Consider the following 18995-nt stretch of genomic DNA (forward strand, 5'->3'; position numbering starts at 1 on the left):
CTAGCAATAAATAGCCATAAAACAAAAGACTCATCATTCTCTTTCAGTGATTTTTTTCCATCCCTTCATGTTCCTTGCAGAAACTGTGGTAGCAGTCATCCTTCTCCTTTGTGCTCAGTTTATCAGATCTTTTTATGTTCTTAAGCATTAATGCTGTTTCAACAGTAACAGATTGTTGCATTCCTCTTGAGATTGTTTTTCAAGAAAAGGAAGTAGTGTTCATTTCTCAGATTTGTCCTTCCTTCCTTACTTCTATAAAGCTTGCTTTCTTACTAGTTCTTAAGACCTATTTCTACATAAGTGTGTGTCAAACTGTTCCATTTGCACTGTGGGGTGCAAATTGTCAGAGTGTGGGAGAGTATGTAAAATGTACTGATTGGATTGTATTGCTAAGCATAACATAGATATTTTAATTTCCTAGTGTCAGAACTTTTTGAAATGAAACCTTCTCTTTACTGAGTCTCTTTACTGTTGATCTCTTCCTTTATTTGGTACTATGTTGGTAAATAAAAACAAATGTTCTGTATTTATGCAAAGTTTATTTTGTAAAACCTTTTTTTTGCTAAACAAAAATTTCATGTACAGAATGAGCAAGACTATTTCACTTTGACACTAGGAGACATCATGTGAATCATCTAGGTTTCTGAGCTAAATGTGCAGATGTGATATTGGTACAGACAATCTGTATTCTAGCAAAATCTATAGTGATTCCACAATACATAGGGAACAAGATTAAATTTCACCAAGAAATATTAAACTTAGTTAATCTGTAGTTTACATATATCCAGATCTTCTACTACTTTAGACTGGAAAAATTATTATTGAAGACTCCACTCATTTAGTGTAGCCATTTTCCTCTGTCACTTAAGCTCTGGATTCTCCCAGTCATATTGCTGGAAACTGTCTTGTTTCTTTGTATAACTGTATGAAATATGAAGACCTGATCTGTGTATAATCAGTTTGGGCAAAGATGGCTTGGATTTGTCTCATGAGATTTACTCTTCACCTAATAGTTATTGCTTAAGCTTTCATTGCTAGTTACAGTTCTTTACTACTCATACATCCATGTTTCCTCACAGAGGACTTTATTTAGTCAGCTTTTTTCTGCAGATTTCATGTGGCATGGCTTAATCATTCCATTCTTAATTTTATGAAAATAAAGATGTTCCTGTATATATGAAAGATTTTTATGAAAGATTTACTAGTAGATTTCTGTACTTTCCTGCACCTCAAAACTGCCATTGCAATGTTAGAGTATTTTCTTCAATAATACTTTGGTTTTGTCATCATAATTTCAAAAAACCTTGCTACCTCTATTCTCATTTTGCTTATATTTTCAGCCCGTGCTTGCCTTTTGTGCACATCCATATAGACACCTCAAAATGTCATATAATACTTGGACATAATAATCCCATCCCATGTTTTTTGTATGGACAGTATGTTTTTCCCAATAGTGAAAAATTTTGGTTAGCAAAGCTCAAATAATTGCTTGCAGTTATTCTCTGTGTGCTACCTTTCATTGAAAAATGCTTCAATGCTACGCTGAGGAGGATGATTTTTCCCCTCCTTAAACATGTCACTACAATGAAGACAGTATTTTTGATGGATAAAGTATGACTGAAGGTACTACTTAAGAACAGAAAACTTGCTATGGGTAAATTAGTACATACTAAGAGCAGTATATTTAATTAGTAATTTCTCTAATTTGCTTACACTGTCTAATGTCATTGAGGAAGATGTAAGGATAAAATGATAAGATACACAACTTGTGCTGTTCTGTTTTTTCTCTTCTCTTGCATAGGCTATCCACTCTGTGGCTTGGCATCATGAAGGCAAACAATTTATTTGTAGTCACTCAGATGGTACCTTGACCATATGGAATGTAAAATCTCCTACCAAACCATTCCAGACAATCACTCCACATGGTAAGATGAAAATGGATACCAACTGTGTTTGGCAGCTCTTAAAACACAGAGGACTTGTTTTTAATAGCAGTGTGTTTTGCAAAAAACAAATATTAAAAGTACACTTGAATTGCAAGAAAAAGCTTTCTCTGTCCTATGAAATTCTGGTAGATTTCACTAAAAAAAGTCTTTATGAAATAAGAATCCAAATCAGTGTAGTTTTCTCTAAATCTCTAAACTTCAAGCTTGCCTTTCACACAGTGGCATTGATCTCAAAGTTAACTAATTTTGCAGGGTTTGCTTTTTGCTTGACATTGCAATCCCATATGTTGTTTAAAATACATATAAGGAAGCATCTGTTTTACGTTTAAATGTGTAGATTACCACGTCAATTTCTGGAAAAGGTTTGTAACAGAATAAGACTAGCATCTGGTCAAATGTTCCCGCTTCTGAGAGGTCTTACATTAATGTTAATTTAGGAAATTAACATTGCATGTTGTTATTCTGTGAAATATGCTGCTGCTCTTCAACTAAGTTCTATAAAATCCTAAGGTTACAGGGTGTGCATGTCTCTAAGTTATGTCTTAACAATTTATTTACTTCAGATTCTTAAGTAATGTAACAGTGAGGATAATCTGTGAGGTTACAAATGTAGTGCAGAATGCTGTAGTTATGTGTCCTGGTTTATCTGTCTGAGCCTCTAGGAAGGCCATGTTTACTGTACTGACCATGGACTAGAGTGGAAAAACAGAAGCTGTGGATTTCTATATGATCCTGTACCATTTTTCATGTCGTTGAAAAAGAAACTGTTACTGTAGTAGTAAAACTACTTAGACAAAGCTAACGTTATTTTAATATGTTTTGACCTCTTTTAATAAAGATTATTTTTATTATGGGCTGGAAATTAAATTTTCTGCAGAACTTCGTAGTTGTATCGTATTTTATCAATGGTCAGATAGAAAAGATGTATATTTACACCACACCCTTAATTTCTACTGACTCTATGAAAAATTGTATCTATAGTAGCTTCAGTTGCCAATAGTGCACAGTTGAGGAAGAGCAGGGTTTCATGCTCAATTGAAGTCTTAGTCCTGAAGGATAACACCAGGATAAACCTCACTGTACTTGTAAGCTAACCGATTTTAATTGCAAAAGACTTGACACAAACTTTAAATCTCCTAGTGCTACTTAAAGCAAGACTTTAGGGGATGATTATATGTTTGAAAATAAATATTCTACAACATTTAGGTATAGGATTGGTGGTTGGGTTTTTTTGTAAACATTCAAGGTTGGTGTATTGAGAGTTTAACAAATTTTTAATTATATTAGTCCAAGACATACTCTGTAATTGTCAAAGTTGCTGAATATATGTTTATATGAATGTTCTACTTCTCATGTTGGATAGTGAATTCCATTAATTGCCATAATGAACTGTAAGATTAATATAAGAAAATAATTTGCTTTAGGAAAGCAGCTGAAGGATGGAAAGAAGCCAGAACCCTGCAAACCTATTCTTAAGGTGGAATATAAAACTACTAGAGCTGGGTAAGACTTCTTTTGTATGCAAAATGAACATACATAAAAGAAATGTAGTGCTCTGGCAATATACATTGTTTCCCAGTTGTTGGGATGAATATTCTGTTGCTACTGAGCTATGGTAAAATAGCTTTGTTTTAGTTTTGACAAATCAGGTATTGATGAACAAACTACAAAAACATATATAGGAACTAATTAATATACACAAACCTTAACTTAGGTAGAGATACTGCTAATGCATTATCTACATGCTTTTCATGCTACTAAAACTTGTGTGTATTTTTGCTAAATTTTTGAGACTATTTAAGAAAAGAAAGGCTGATAAAGCACAGAAGACACCAAAACACAGACATGATAAACTGAACTTCAACAAATGGCCTGATGCAAATATTCTAAATTCTGAATACATGTTCTTCCCCCAAAAAATGTTGTTAACAGAAGCTTTTCTAGTAGAGTGCAGTGATTTACACAGTGAAATGTGCCTAATTATGCACATTGAGAATGTAACAAAGCAGTAATTGCAACAAGAGGCTCAGATGGAATTACATATCTAGAGTAGCGTGTTTTGTTACCAAGACTGCAATTAGGACAGATGGATTTCATGAACTGTGTGGAATTTCTTTTATTTGTGGTTGTAAAGTGCTTTAAAGTGTTAGAGTGAAAAGTGCAGTGTAAAGAAAATATTCATGAAAACTTTTTTTTTTTGATTGGTTGGGTTTTGTGGGTTTTTTAATTTGGTTTTTGGGTTGTTTGGGGCTTTTGTGTTTTTTTTTTTTTATTTTGGTTTTGGTTTTTGGGGGGATTTCTTTTGGGTTTTTTTGTTTTCTTTTACTGTTGGGGAGGGTGTTTGTATCACTTTCATTTGTTTTCCAGGTGTTCAAATCTATAGAATATTGTTATTGATGCAATATAGTTTACTACAAATTGGTGTACCCATACTTATATCAGTGGCTTTATGTATTTTTATTTTTTGCTCAAAGTGAGCTAAATAGAAATTTCAGACTGTGGCTAGCTCCCAGATGTATGAAAATCTATGATCAGCTGGAAAGCCATGCAGAAGTCTACATCTGTCTGCATAATCCTTTCTCAACTGAAAGATCAAAAGCTGATCTAAAGAAAGAGAAATAATCAAAAAATCTCAGCTTCAGCAAGTCACAATGTCTGCAATCAAAAGCCTTCTATTCTAAATAGTCATTCTGAAGGAGAAGATTAGTTTGAAGCTTGTTCTGTGACATATTACAGTGTGAAAACTAGTTGACTTTTCACACAGTTTAAAGAGGAGCTTATTCTAGTATAACTTCTAAGAATACATGGGGTTTTCAGGAGGCACATCTTTCCTAGTGTTGGGCTTTTTTTTTGGTTACACCTCTCACTTGCTCACTTTCCAGTGTTTCTCCAAACTGAATGTTTTGCTATATTTCAATTTAATATACTCTCTAATGTTTGCTGTCTTCAGTGTACTGTTAAATCTGCAATTGTAGATACTTATCCTGAACTTTAATTAAGAAAGGAGATGAAAAAAACTCACAACAAACAAAACCCCACCAGTTTGCACTGTGGTGAAGCAGTGCACTGAAAATCTCCGTTCATTTGCCTGCTACATGTACTTCAGTTTGGAGTTTGTTTTCAGTTTCACTTGTAATCTTACAAGAATTTTAAGGTGAGGCAGAACTACTTTTCAAGACTTAAAATTTTGATAGGTTTTCTCTTTACGATTTGAAATTGGTTATATATGAATAAGATAACTTTTATGTAAAGCACTGTCATTTCTTGTTCATAGTTTAATTTCTGTAGCACAGAGGAGAATCACTTCTGGACAGGATAAAATTTTTTCTAGCTACTGAAACAATGTAAAAAACAAACCAAATAAACTTGTTTCTATAGCAGTCTGCTATAACTGTTCTTCAGAAAGAAAATAAAAAAAAATCACAGAAGAAAATGAAACAAAATAGCTTACATTTGAGGTACTATTTAATTCATATTTAAGTTATATTTCAATTCTTTATTGTGAAAAACATTCACTTTTCCCATGCTTTATATTGAACCTCTAACATCTTTCTGTCACCCCTTTCTTATTTCCCCCTGTCTAGAGTGCTCAAAGATCTAGGTTGTTTCAGTATCTCCTCCTGTGGAAAACACTCTGTTGATATGATCTTAATTGTTTTCTTTACTGCTTCTAATTCTAATAAACTTTTTTTTTGAGAAAAGATGTTTGGAGCCCCACAAAAGGAAGGAACATGACTGCTGGCAACCTGTATTAAGGGCTACAGACACTATTCTTTTTACTGTTGCAGCTCTTATTAATCCCTTCTCATTTTTTTTTTCTCCATTATGTTCTCCATATTGCAAAGCTGGAGTCAGGGAAATGGGAGGACATGATGCTTTTTCTGGTTTTCACAGACTAGCTATTTATTTTCTAACTTGGTGGCTTTTTCTGTTGTGGGTTTTTTTTGGTTTTTTTTGGTTGGTTGGTTTTTTTAAGTCTAATGCAGATACTGCCAGTGAAATCTTCAGAGCCAAAGTGGTTTACCCTACAAGAGTTGTATGTCTGTGCCTTTATCTCTGGGAGAATACATTTGGAAACGTTGCTATTGACAGCTTGGGAGTCAAAAAGGCAAATTCTTGTTATATTCCTTGAGCAAACTGGCATAATTTTACAATCCCAGAGCATAAGGTCATTGTACTGCAGCTATTTTTCATCTAAAATGCTCCATCTTTTTGTGACTCAATGAATTCCAAAGGTAGGTTACCTTTTGAGCTTTCTGAAATGACGTCCACATTGCCTTTTATGCGTACTTTTTCTGTCTAAAGTTTATTTAGAGAAGCTCTTGAGCTTCCTAGTGCCACTTCCCACCCCCCAGAATTCAGTCCTTCTTAATGCCACTTCCCACCCCTGGTGAATCAGTACCTTATAGTATTTACTCTGATTGATATTAGCATTATAGTAAAAGTGCCCAAGCTTATTATTTTCTACTAGAGCTTTGTCTAATAGAATTTAGAGCTCAAAAGTCTCCCCATAAAATGTAATCAAAAAAGAGTATTGTCTTGGCAGCTGATGCAGCTGTCATTGACTGACTATAGAGCAGTACTTTTTAGCAAGATGGATGTATATAATTGGGACCTAGAGTTTACGTAAATAATGATGTCTCCTGCTAAGTAAAAGTTCTTGATCTGTTAATTTAGTTTGAATAGTACTATTTTATTGTGTAAGCTTGTCAGTTCAAAAGCATAGTTCCCAAAAACTAATTGGTAATTTATCTTTACTACCTCAGGATTGCCAGTATTAAGGCAAACTAACTCTCGAAGTCCTTTCCATCTTTATAATAGCATTAACTTTTTGACAAATTTACTTATGGTTTGAAAAGTAAGCCGGATGGTACCAATGGCTTTATTTCTGTACCTACTGTTCTCTCACACCTCTGGACTGCCAGAAACTGGCTAACATTTGACAGTTTACTTCTAAAATTTACTAGAAACATTCTCCAGGGTTGTGAGCCATTTGGCTCTCCACTGTATTATGTTTTCATATACTGCAAGATCTAATTCTGTGTTTTCTGAATTTTTTTTCAATGAAACATTGCCCCCCTCTGTAGTGAATTTCTTATAGTGTTCTCCAAGAGATTTTTAGAGATTTAACTCATGAGGAAATTCGTGTAAGGAGATTACTTCCAAACCTGCTGAAGCAGAACTGTTTCACAGAATCTCTATAGGAGCAGCTGCTAAAAATGCTACATAGCAGTTCTCTAAGACTTGAGCACTACTTTTTCTTAAATTACCAAAGTTGGTTCGATCGATGTAATGTACAAATCTCTTTAACTTTTCTTTTAAATTAAGTATTTCTAATAACATTCATGTGTACTAACCTTTTAACATGTATCACAGCTGAAGAACAACCCTTTAATTAGAAAATACACAGCTTGTGCTCATGGTAAATCCATGGTTTCATGAAAATATGAAAAATTCATATGGAAACCTCTAGCTGTCTTTCTGGCAGACTAAAGTCAACTTTAATCTTTGATTCATTTTGAAAAATCCATGTGACAGATCAGTGTAATGTATTCGTATCTCCTCCATTCCTTGCTTCTTAAGGATATGGACTGGCAAGCCTGCCCAAAGCAGTCTGATTACCTGGAGAAATAAAACCAGGAGAATCCAACACACTGTCATGTCACTGTGTTGTATGAAAATTAAAAACTAAAATTTGTCACTTTAGTATTGTCAGTTGATCTCAGTGAAGGTGCAAGTCCATTAATTTCTGCAAATTGTCCTGGCAGCATTACTGCTTAAAAAACCTAATTATTTCTATGGACAAAAAAGTACTGCAGTAAATCATTCCAACACAATGAGATATTGCACATACATCACACCAGTATTTTTCTCTTCACTGACATCCTGAAAAATATCAGGTTAAATTCAAGTTTGTAACTTTCTTCAAATTATTTCATGGACCTGACCATAAAAGATTGTGTGAAATTTCAATATGAAGAACTGAGATTGAATGAAAACTTGGAAAAAACTTAATCCTTTTCTAGAAATACACTTTGTGCTACTGTTGGAGGCAGGATATTTAACTCAATGGATCTATGGTCCAGTGTATGGCATTCCATTCAGGTCTCTTCCTCAGCCAGCAGTACTCTTTGATCTTATCAAATCTTCAGTCACAGGTCTTTCTGGAGGATCAGGCAGATTGTGAAGTAATTGTAGAAGATGGAAGCTTGTCTCAGTCTGTTTTGCCTTCAATGCTACAAACACAGAGCACATTTCAGCCAAGCCTTAAATTCATGAAGGCCAACATGTGCATAAACCAGATGCTTTATAGACATCTTTATTTCAAGAATAAAGATGTATCTAGTCTCACATTAGTGTTTCAAATGCTAACTAGTGAAAGCCATTTAGACAGTATGGGAAAGATGGTGTTATAGGAAAGGATAAAAAAAAGTTATATCTCTTCAGCCTCTTTTTACAATATATCAGGATGGCTTTTTTTACTAGAAATTTTCTCCAGATACTGACATACTAGCTGCTTCTAAGAAAGACACAAATGAAGGGTAGGATTTCTATGTAAAGTGAGCATAAAAGTAGATCAGAGATAATTGTTAGGCACTCAAAGTGCCTATTTTTCCTTCAGAAATATAATGTGGAATTTGAGGCAATAGTCAGTAATGGGTGACATTTATTTCTTGAGCTATATACTTATAAACACTGCTCTTTAAAAGATATTATGTCCTATTTCAAACATAAGAAGTATTAAAATGAGTGACGCTTGATAATCAGGAAATAAAAAAATATATGGTAAAATGGATATATTTACTTCATCTTGTTTTTCAGTAAATGAAATAATAAATTATATGTTATGTGCATATTTGAAAAATATGGGTGTATTTAAAAATATGTTCCTCTAAAGGCTTTTTAAAAATCTTTCAAGGGAAGCATCTAATCTGTTCGCAAAACTAGAAGAAGTATTTTTGCTCTATACTCAGATATTTGATTATGCAGTAGGAGTAGTCTGTGACGTAGTAGTTTCCTGAATTTTGTGCATGGTAGTAGGGGGGGAAAATGGCTAAAATGTCTTGAGTAAATGTGTGATACTACTTAAAAGATGTTAGGTCTTTGAAATTTATCGAGCTTCTCCAAGGCAGTCATATTACTCTATTTCTTCCTGATTCTGCTAGACTGTTTTATATTATGGATGAATGGGACTGTTGGCAAATCTGACTGCAGTTCAGTAGAAGAAAAGCAATTCTAAAGTTGTACAAAGTTTTAAAAAATCTCATTTTGCCAAGCAGTTGCAAAGATTGGTAATAAGCAATATGGAATGAAAGGTTTGGAGAAGATGTCTGACTTAAAACAAGAGTTTGAAGACTATAACTTAAGTTTTGAAACTCACACTCAAGCTGTATATTGCATGGAGAGCTGGTTTGCATTATTTTTACTCTATCTCTGCTTAATGATATCTCATTGAACTTTATTGTAAGGTTGCAAAACCTGCCCAATATCTTTTAGTATATTATCTTGGCTTGATCCTAAATGCCTCTGCTTTATTCCAGGGAGCCTTTCATCATTCTCTCAGGAGGCTTGTCGTATGACACTGTAGGAAGAAGACCCTGTTTAACAGTTATGCATGGAAAAAGTACTGCTGTGCTAGAAATGGATTATTCTATTGTTGATTTCCTAACCCTCTGTGAAACACCATATCCTAATGGTAGGCTCAAGATTTTTCTCAGTACCTTGATTTCCTGTCTCTGGAGTTTTATCCCATGAGAATATTCTTGACTATTTCCTTTCTGTTTTGTTTCTGGGGATTGGACTTCAGAAGCAACATCTGTTATCCCTATTTATCTGAAGTATGGTTTACTTCCCAAAGCATCTTAATAGCATAGTTTATTATAAAGCCTGTTTTGCTTCTAGAAGGAAGCAAGTAATGCAGTACATTTTTTTTTTCTTTTTAATCCCAAAAGCATGTGCAGATAAAAAGTAGCATTACAACTTAAAGCTGTAGTTACTGCAGCAAATGTGTTCACCAGTACATATTTGGGTGGAAAGATAGTATGTACTCAATGCTAAATCATGAAGAGCATTCGTGTATTATTTGTACTTTTAGTGACTTTGTTCATTCCAATACTTACATGAAGTTCATCACTAACCTATAATCTCTTTTCTGCAGCAGGTGATTTTTTTTATCATAGTTTAGCTAGTTGTCCCAGATGAATAGCATTATGTTGCTGATGACTACAGTGTTTTTAGCTGTCAGCTTCTATCAGAATATATAAAACTGCTTAGCTTGGAATTTGAGGTCTGCCTGAAAGAGGGGAATATGCACTTCACCGACTGCTTAAAGTTTCTTATTTTACTGTCAAGTCAGCTATCTTTAATCCATTTTGTAACTGCTTAAAACTTAAACCCCACTGAATATGAGGCAAAGAGTTTGGGGGTGGGAGGATGTTATTGTTGAGAAATTTGGCTCTATCATATAACCTGCTTATACAAGTTATTCTGCATGTTCCTTTTTCTGTTATTTGAGCTGTTGAAAATATTGAATTAATGGAAGAGCAATTAACTTGGAGTATTCAGGAGGGTGAATGTATAAAATATCTTCAAAAACTGTAGTCATCTAAGTGGCTTTTTCTAATTTTAACTGCTATAGTGCGAAGACTGATTACATTCTTGAGGTTATACATGCATGAGCTCCATTTACCAGTAAGTAACTTTTTCTTCTTTTGTTTTCAGACTTTCAGGAACCATATGCTGTAGTTGTTCTCCTAGAAAAGGACTTAGTAGTGATTGACCTTGCACAAAATGGGTAAGAATCTTGTGTAGTAATGGTTGGCTGTGGTGATCAGCCTGTTATTCTGCTCTATAGCTTTAATCTAGCATAATAACTCCCTGTCCAGAGCATAAAATTTTGAATATTAAATATAAAATTTCATCAACTGAACTGAGAATTTTAATATATCAACTTTTCACAGCTTAATATGTAGTAGATGAGTAGAATATCATGTGACTTTTTCCAGGCTTGATTGACTAACAGAAATTACTCATAGATCACTGCTGCTTTTTAAGTATCACGGTTTATTTTGAAGTTGGTTCCTTAGTGCTGTGAGGGGGAGCTTGCAGTTTTAGGGAAGGGAGCAGAGAGAAGAACTTATCAGATAAGCCAGGTAATTTTGGCTGTTGTCATCGCTTAAATATTTGCAGATATAATTGCCAAATAAATTGCTATCAGTATTGCTTAAAGAAACTCAATACTGATGCAATAACTATCATATACATAAAATTTGAATGATAACATCTACTCCCTAGTTTACAGCTGTGGTAAGAAGTTGCTTAAGAGTAGTATCCTATTACACTTTTCACAAATAATACTTGCCTAGCACATTTTGAGTCTCTTGTTTCTTTGTCTGTTGACAGTCCATACAGTCTTAATAGGTGGTGATTAAAAGTTCAGGATACTACAAAAATTTTAAGAAGGGTTTTAAAATTAGTATAGGCAGCAACAACTAACCATTAAGGGATTAGGAGCAGAGGGACTCGATAAGATGTTGGTAGTGTTCCTGATTAAAAATCTCCAATGGTCAATGAAAAAAAATCCTTGTGAAGAATATCCTTGTAGGGCAAAACTAAACCCTGTAAATATTTATCCTTAAAGTCAAGTGTGTTATCTAAGGTGATACCTTAGATAATAAAGACTCTATGGAATTCAGAAGAAGATCAGGTTTTATCCTAATATCTCTCCAGGTACTGAGCAATCTCATTTAGCTTTTCCCAGTGTTACAGCCATATGCTGTATCCAGAACTTGTTTCTGATATACCAGTAGCATTAAGCTTCCAAAATTCATATTTAATTTGCAATGCCTGAAATTTGAAATTATGGTAAGGCTTATTCTATTTCATGCTAAAAAAATCTTTAGCAGTTGTGTTTTTAGAAGACTTATAATGGTCTTTGTTATGATTGACTTGCAAAGTATTAATTGTTTGACACCTAAAAAGTCAAAAAAATTAATGCCAAAATAAATCTACAGGCTTCCTTTTACCAAATCCAAATATGGATTTGTCATATTTTGTTAAAGTGAAGCCTAGTCTTCATTCAGTTTTAAAAGATTGTTGTAAGCTTTCCAGATAGCTATGTATAAAATTCTTGGTATGCAGTAAGTTTTCATCTGTTCTTGCCAATTTTTCCTTTAGATGGCTTGAGAAGCTGTGTCTCTTTTCACCTCTCAAAAAAGGGGGATAAAAAGGGGGAAAAAACATACACATAGCATGCATTTCTCTCGAGATAAATGTTCTTTGAACACAGATATATTTACCTCTATTAGTATTATTGACTTTTTTCCTCATAAAGGCTCTGTCACTTTTCTGATGGAGATGGTGGGGGGAAGCATAAGTGTTTATATTCTTCTAATTGGTAACTGAATGTTGCAATCTGTAGCTTTCAGAAAGTGATCGTGGAGTTGCAAGTAGACTTTGAAAAGCGCTGGACAGCTGTCTCACAATGGTATACTAATACAAAGTGAGACAAGACTCTTTCTGTCTTTTGCCACAGAAGAATAGACTGAAGACTTAGAAATAAATTCATATCTCCACATTACTACAATTAGGACTTGGTAACTTAATTTTTTCCACAGGCCTAAATTAGTAAGCTTTTAAAAATATATAGCTATAGGGAATAGTGGTGTTCTAGAAATACTCTATAAACAGTACAAACTTCCAATTCCATCTATCTTTATAGTGTATTAGATGAGCAGTAAAGTTGCATATTTCTCCATAATCTAATTTGATATGCATTTATTTTTCTCTGTACAAAAAGAATGCCAGCCTAGTCTTCAGTACTTCACTTGTGTTCTGCATTTTAAAAAAAGGTTTTTCCTAGATTAACAGTCTTCCCCTTTCTTCCCTTGAAGGTATCCTATCTTTGAGAATCCCTATCCTTTGACTATACATGAATCTCCAGTTACCTGTTGTGAATATTTTGCTGATTGTCCTGTGGACCTCATACCTGCACTCTATTCAGTTGGTGCTCGTCAGAAACGTCAAGGTTACAGTAAGAAGGTACAACATCTACTACATACATGTGTGGTTTAAAATACTGAAAATCAGCAGGTCTAAATAACGATTGGCCATACTAAGACCAGAGCTCCATCTGACTCATCCTGTCACGTGTCAAGCCTTATAATCATGTTTTCCTGATGTGCTCCCATCAATTGCCATATCACTGGAAGCTAAAGGAATTCCTGGAACAGGGGTAGTGTTTATAACCCTTGTTGATTTTGTTTGTTTGTTTGTTTGTTTGTTTGTTTCCCCTCACCCCCTGCAGTGGATATGTCTAATTCTTTTGAAGTCATGTGAAATACTGGATTCTGCAGTATCTGCAGTAATTTCAATGGCTTAACTTTGCATTGTATGATATTTTCTTCCTCAGTGTTTTTGTTAATCTTCCAGGAATGGCCTATCAGTGGAGGCAACTGGGGTTTGATCACTCAGAGCTATCCAGAGATAATTATTACAGGGTAAGTGATCCCATACTGTACTAATAATTTTCTTAGCTGAATAAGTAAAATTGAGACTATTTTATTCATCTTTTAGAACATTGTTTTTTATGAGTGGTTTGAATGATTATGAAATTAGTTCACCAAACAAGTCCTTGGCATAATGTCCTTGAGGCATTACTGAGAAAGTAAGGCAGAATGTGGAAGGGAAGGTAGTGAGTGTTTTCAGAGATTATTATTATGATGCGGTATTGTGATTTTGTGTGTTTCTTATCTAAGTATCCTGGATCAAACTTATCGTATATTCTTTAATTCTTGGAAAATATTGAGTACTGTTTTAAAGCACAGGAAGTCCATTAAGTAATTTTGAGTTCAGTTCTTAAAGGGAAGCCAATTTTTTATTTCAGAAAGGACAATCAAATACTTTTGAGCCTGATCCTTCTAATAGTACTGTAAGGAACAATTTAATAAACAACATTTAATTTATTACTGTGCAGTGTGTCACTGAAATTAAGAGCACTAATGAAGTTTTTTTAGAACAACCCATTAGCCCGAATGAGGATTACTGTGACTTTATACTACACCTTGGAGAGAGTTTGAGAGACAGTCTTGAAAAAATATAGTCATCTGATTCTTCATTTCAAGGCTAAATAAACAAATTAGGTGACTCATTTACAGTGGGATACTGTATCTTTAGGTGTCTTCTTTACAAGTGTTGCTCCTAATATAGGGCATATTTTAATAAGCTGCACATGGTAAGGTATACCTCAGTATTTAAAATGGTAAATTAGTATTAGTACAGTGGAGTCATCAGGGAGGTAGCCTCCAGATGTTTTTCTAATCCCTTCCATCCAAAGTCATTGGAGCACATGTTGGTAAAATGTCAGCTTCCAATAAATTGTGAAAATAAAGTGTCACTAAGAGTACTAATAAAAATAGAATGTTAACAGTATACTTTCCAATCAGTAACAAAGAGGTCTAGCACTCCAACTAACCATTTTACTGTCTTATTAATTTTTTAATATTTCATAGGCATGCTGATGGGTCAATCAAGTTTTGGGATGCCTCAGCAAGTAAGTGTTTTCAGTAGAGATTTTTTTCCTGTGCAGTAGGAGTTTTCTAAACTGATTTCTTTATTGGAATGTAATTGCAAACTAGTCATTGTCATTATTTCTTGCCTTCTGTAGAGTCAGTAACTTCACAGAAAATTTTTATTTAAAATTAAGTATAGTTGACATTATTTCTTTGGTGCTTCACTGTTTCTTACTACCTCAGAGTAAATGCATTGGTAGTCTAAGGGCCAGTTAATATAGAAGAATTCTAAAATTTTTTAGAAGCGCCTTAAACTTTACTTTTGAGCATGAAGATGCATGACAGGGAAATGCATTCCTTTTTAATACAATTGATTTTCAGTAAGTTATTTCTGTCTTTTTGGACAGGAGAGAGGCATGTGTTCAAGACATCAGCTCTCCATAAATTACAGTATCTAAAAATGAGAATTGGAACCAGTAGAAATTTGTGCTACTAAAATGATTTATGCATTTGTGAAGAAAGGCAGGAGAAGAGTAAAATAAAGAAACTTTTCTTTGGAACACTGAACAGGCCTGAAGAGTCTGATACTATTTTACATTTCTCATCTTCAGTCAAAGGGTCAATTGCATCTGATGGCCTACACAGCTCACAGTGAGAAATGCAGTAAGAATTCAAAGTAGAAATGACTGCATAGAGTTAGATGTTTTAGTTAATCTAGTTCTGACTAACCTTACTCTTGGTACTTAAAAGTTGTTTAAAGCAATCTTGGAATCATCATTAGTTGTCTTTGAAAACCTGTGGAAAACTGATGAGATTCCAAAATGCTAAGGCGTGTGTGGTTGTGGGAGGGAACAGATGCAATGTGTATGTTAAAAAACTGGGAGGAGGACTATTTGGAGTGTAATAGATCTTTAATTTGAGTTTGGGGTGGGAGTAGAACCTGGGAGAGAGAGGAGAAGGAGGTTAGCCAGAACCAAGTGATTCTGTGTGCTTAAAAGATCTATTCAGCATAGATTTGTCAAAGGAGATTCTCTTAAAGACACTTAGTTTCTTTCTAAAACAGATAAATAAACCTGTTAAGCGAGAAATTGCAAGTATCCTCTATTGATTTTAAATCTCTCTAATAGGACAGTCTTACAGGTGAACTAGGGAAATGTGATTCAAGTAAAACCACTGAAATATGGAAGAGGAGAAAGGATGCTATAATTTAAGTTTTCCTAATGTTATGATTAGTATTTATAGCAGTGATTTGGGCCATTGACTAAAGGATATGCCTGTGAAGTTTGAAAACAGCATGAAGGTATTTGAAAGAAAACTTAATACAGAATTAAAATTGCAGTTGAGAAGGATACTATTCAAGAGGTAGCTATATCAAAGACAATTTACTTGACTATAGTATGAATGATGTACACTTAGTACTTAGTTTCTGGGGAAAAAAATTGGACATCTCATGAATTGCAGTGTGTGTTGCATAGAAAAAAATAATCACTGCTTTAAGGAAGTGGGTATGTCTGTAAAACCAACATGGAGTAACTCACTATTTAAAACTGTGGAAAGGCATCACTAGAAGAGTTCTAGGAAACCTGTTATCAACAAAAAGTGGACTGATCAGAGGGCAGCACTTTTGAATGATCAGACAAAATAATATGTAAATTGGAGGAATTTGGGGTGTTACGTATGAGAGCACAGGTGAGAGGCCATGGATTTGAAATACTGTGGAAAGAAAGAAAAGGAGCTTTACTTCCTTTACCATAGACACGACTAAGTTGTAGATATGGCATATGTAACAAGATGATGTTGTTATAACGAGATCCTGAGGTACAGTAAAGCCTTGAGAAGCTGTGAAGGCTTAGTTTATAACTGTAGCTCAGTATATATCTCTCAGGATAAGTGTTGGGGTATTTCTTTTATACTAACTGATACTATATTGATCAAGTGGTGCACTGCATGGACAGAGGCAACACAGATATTCATTGCTTCTACTCTGCCCTCTTTTGCTGAACATAATTTCTTTCACTATGAAGACAAGTTAATAAATTAAAAATTGAGAAGAAAAAAAATCTGTTCTGATCAAAACTAATTTTTCTCTTTTACTTTGTTCCTAGTAACGCTGCAAGTACTCTATAAGTTAAAAACAGCCAAAGTGTTTGAAAAATCACGGAATAAAGATGACAGGCCAAACACAGATATAGTAGATGAAGATCCATATGCTATTCAGATCATCTCGTGGTGTCCAGAAAGTAGAATGCTGTGCATAGCTGGAGTTTCTGCACATGTCATTATTTACAGGTTCAGCAAGCAGGAAGTGACAACAGAAGTCATTCCGGTAATTAGTTATGACCATTTTTGAATTTTTTAGGATTTACCTATAAGAAAACTGTTCTAGCAATTTACTGCTTTGTTATCTTTTATTTTATTAGTGAAATGGACAAAAACAGTTGTCTCAAAATGAAGAGATGTGGTTTTTTGGAGGAAAAATTATTACTTTTGTTGAATTTTGTAATTAAATATCGCACACCAAGATAGTGGTTTTCAGTGAATGAGATGTGAAGAATTTCAAAGCTTTTAGGGAGTAGATTCCTTTTTCCTTGATTTCTAATAATTATCATCTGTCCTGTCAAAACTGCAGTGTGCAGAGCTAGAAGAGTACAAGTGAGCCAAACATTCCCCAGAATCTGTTAAGGACTTTGGTGTGTTGCTATTTTATTCTATGTAAGATACAATGATTCTATTACAAGAGTTTGAGAAGTCCTTTGTTAAATCAAACACACAAGTTTATGTATTTGAATGTATGGGCTAGAAGCTCATATTTAATTATAAAATATTGTATGTTATAAGTAAAATGTTAATTGTAATGTAGTTGGTTTTTCCTTCCACCTCCTACCCGCAACACACACACACACACACAACATAAACCCCGTCCCCTTCCTATTCTGCTCCCTTTGAATAAGTCTTAGTTTAAAGACCTGAGGGGTTTTTTTCTTCACTCTTCATGGGGTGTTTACTTGTGTACAAGTACATTCCCTTCTGAGGAAATAATTTTTTCTAAACAATTTTCCTGAATCTGTCCCTAGCAAATTATTCTTCAGTACTAGGAAAGTTTTAAAAATACTATATATTCTTTGTTTCAGTCCATGAATTAAGTTCTACTTTGCAGACAATGAGAATAAAACAGTGGAAAAGTTTCTTTTCACTGCACTGCAATTAATACTAATATTGTTACTGATCCAGCAGAAGAAAATCTGAAGTCATGATGAACTTGCAGTTCTTTAAAATGTATGAGCTAGTTGAGCACATCCAATATTGAACAAAGTCCCATGTGTACAGTGTTGCATCAGTATAAAGGGTAGCTGTCTATGTGCCTTTAGCTCTCGGTTTTACTATTCCAGAATTACATAAACCGAGTCATCTTCGTAACTGAGAATGTATGTCAGCAGAATGATAATTAAATGGGTTTTCTATCCAGTATTTAATTTCTTTCAATATTAAGATGCAAACTTTTAAAAACTGGGAAATATATCAGACTTTCAAGTTTCAGTAATCTTCAGATATTCAGTCTGTAGTAGTTACTAAGACTCTATTTCTAAAGACTACATAGGTATTTAGGTTGCACTGTTTATTAACCTAGTGTTGTCTTTTAAAAGATGAAAAAGACCTGGATGTCACTTATCACTACAATCTTCTGTTGCACTTCATTTATTTTGTATCCAGTTTTTTTGAAAGGCAGACTTTACTGATTTTTTTTTTTTAATTTTAATTCACAGATGCTGGAAGTACGTCTGCTATATGAAATAAATGATATTGAAACTCCAGATGGTGAGCAGGTGCCACCTTCATCAACTCCAGGCGCAAGTTCCAATCCTCAATCCATTGTTCCCCAGTCTCACCCATCTACTAGTAGCAGTTCATCTGATGGCCTTCGTGATAATGTCCCGTGTTTAAAGTAAGTATATTCTGTTACACTGTCATGGAGTGTGAGACTTTATGAAAATATGTCATTAGAATATATGTACTTTGATATTATTACAGATATGTAATTGCTGGTGACAATGTTTTATTTTATAGAGCAACATTTTCCAAATATATGAAAGTTGAGCTCTGTTTTAAGAAATGAATATTGCTATCCCAATTTCTTTAAACTTCATAAGCTGATTTGCTAAAAATTTGAAAATCCTTATGTTATGATTTAGGAAAATTTGGCACAGATGTTAGTATAGTTATATGTGATCACTCTTTAGAACAAACATTTTTTAATAGCAGCAATTTAATCACTGTGTCTCATTGTCCATTGAAATGAATAGGAAACTTGATGTTCTGTGGCTGAATACATTTCATCTGTTGGTTTTCCAGAGCCTTAGGGTTTAGAGCCAAATCAAAAGTGGTGAAAATTCTTACAAATAGCTAGCTGAGTGGTAACTCTTTAGGCTTATAAATATACATCTTTTTTGAAAACTCTCTAAGAGAACTACTTGATATTTTGAAAACAGAATTTAATAAACGTCCCATTGTCAAGGATCTTCACTTTGCATGATGCCTCATA

At 34.0% G+C, this 18995-nt stretch overlaps 1 protein-coding gene across 7 annotated transcripts in view; it reads left to right on the forward strand.

Annotated features, from left to right (window-relative positions):
• The window catches only part of STXBP5 (syntaxin binding protein 5), a 102744-nt gene that overhangs the window by 48816 nt on the left and 34933 nt on the right, over positions 1-18995 (forward strand). For all 7 annotated transcript variants that reach the window (XM_017813745.1, XM_017813747.1, XM_017813748.1 and 4 more), the window contains exons 8-16: positions 1802-1925; positions 3371-3449; positions 9488-9642; positions 10668-10740; positions 12839-12986; positions 13377-13444; positions 14456-14496; positions 16561-16781; positions 18220-18398. In XM_017813745.1, coding sequence (XP_017669234.1) covers positions 1802-1925; positions 3371-3449; positions 9488-9642; positions 10668-10740; positions 12839-12986; positions 13377-13444; positions 14456-14496; positions 16561-16781; positions 18220-18398 — 1088 coding nt within the window. The remainder of the gene's footprint in view (positions 1-1801; positions 1926-3370; positions 3450-9487; positions 9643-10667; positions 10741-12838; positions 12987-13376; positions 13445-14455; positions 14497-16560; positions 16782-18219; positions 18399-18995) is intronic.

This window comes from Lepidothrix coronata, unplaced genomic scaffold (genome assembly GCF_001604755.1).
Source record: "Lepidothrix coronata isolate B3197 unplaced genomic scaffold, Lepidothrix_coronata-1.0 Scaffold42, whole genome shotgun sequence".
NCBI lineage: Eukaryota > Metazoa > Chordata > Aves > Passeriformes > Pipridae > Lepidothrix > Lepidothrix coronata.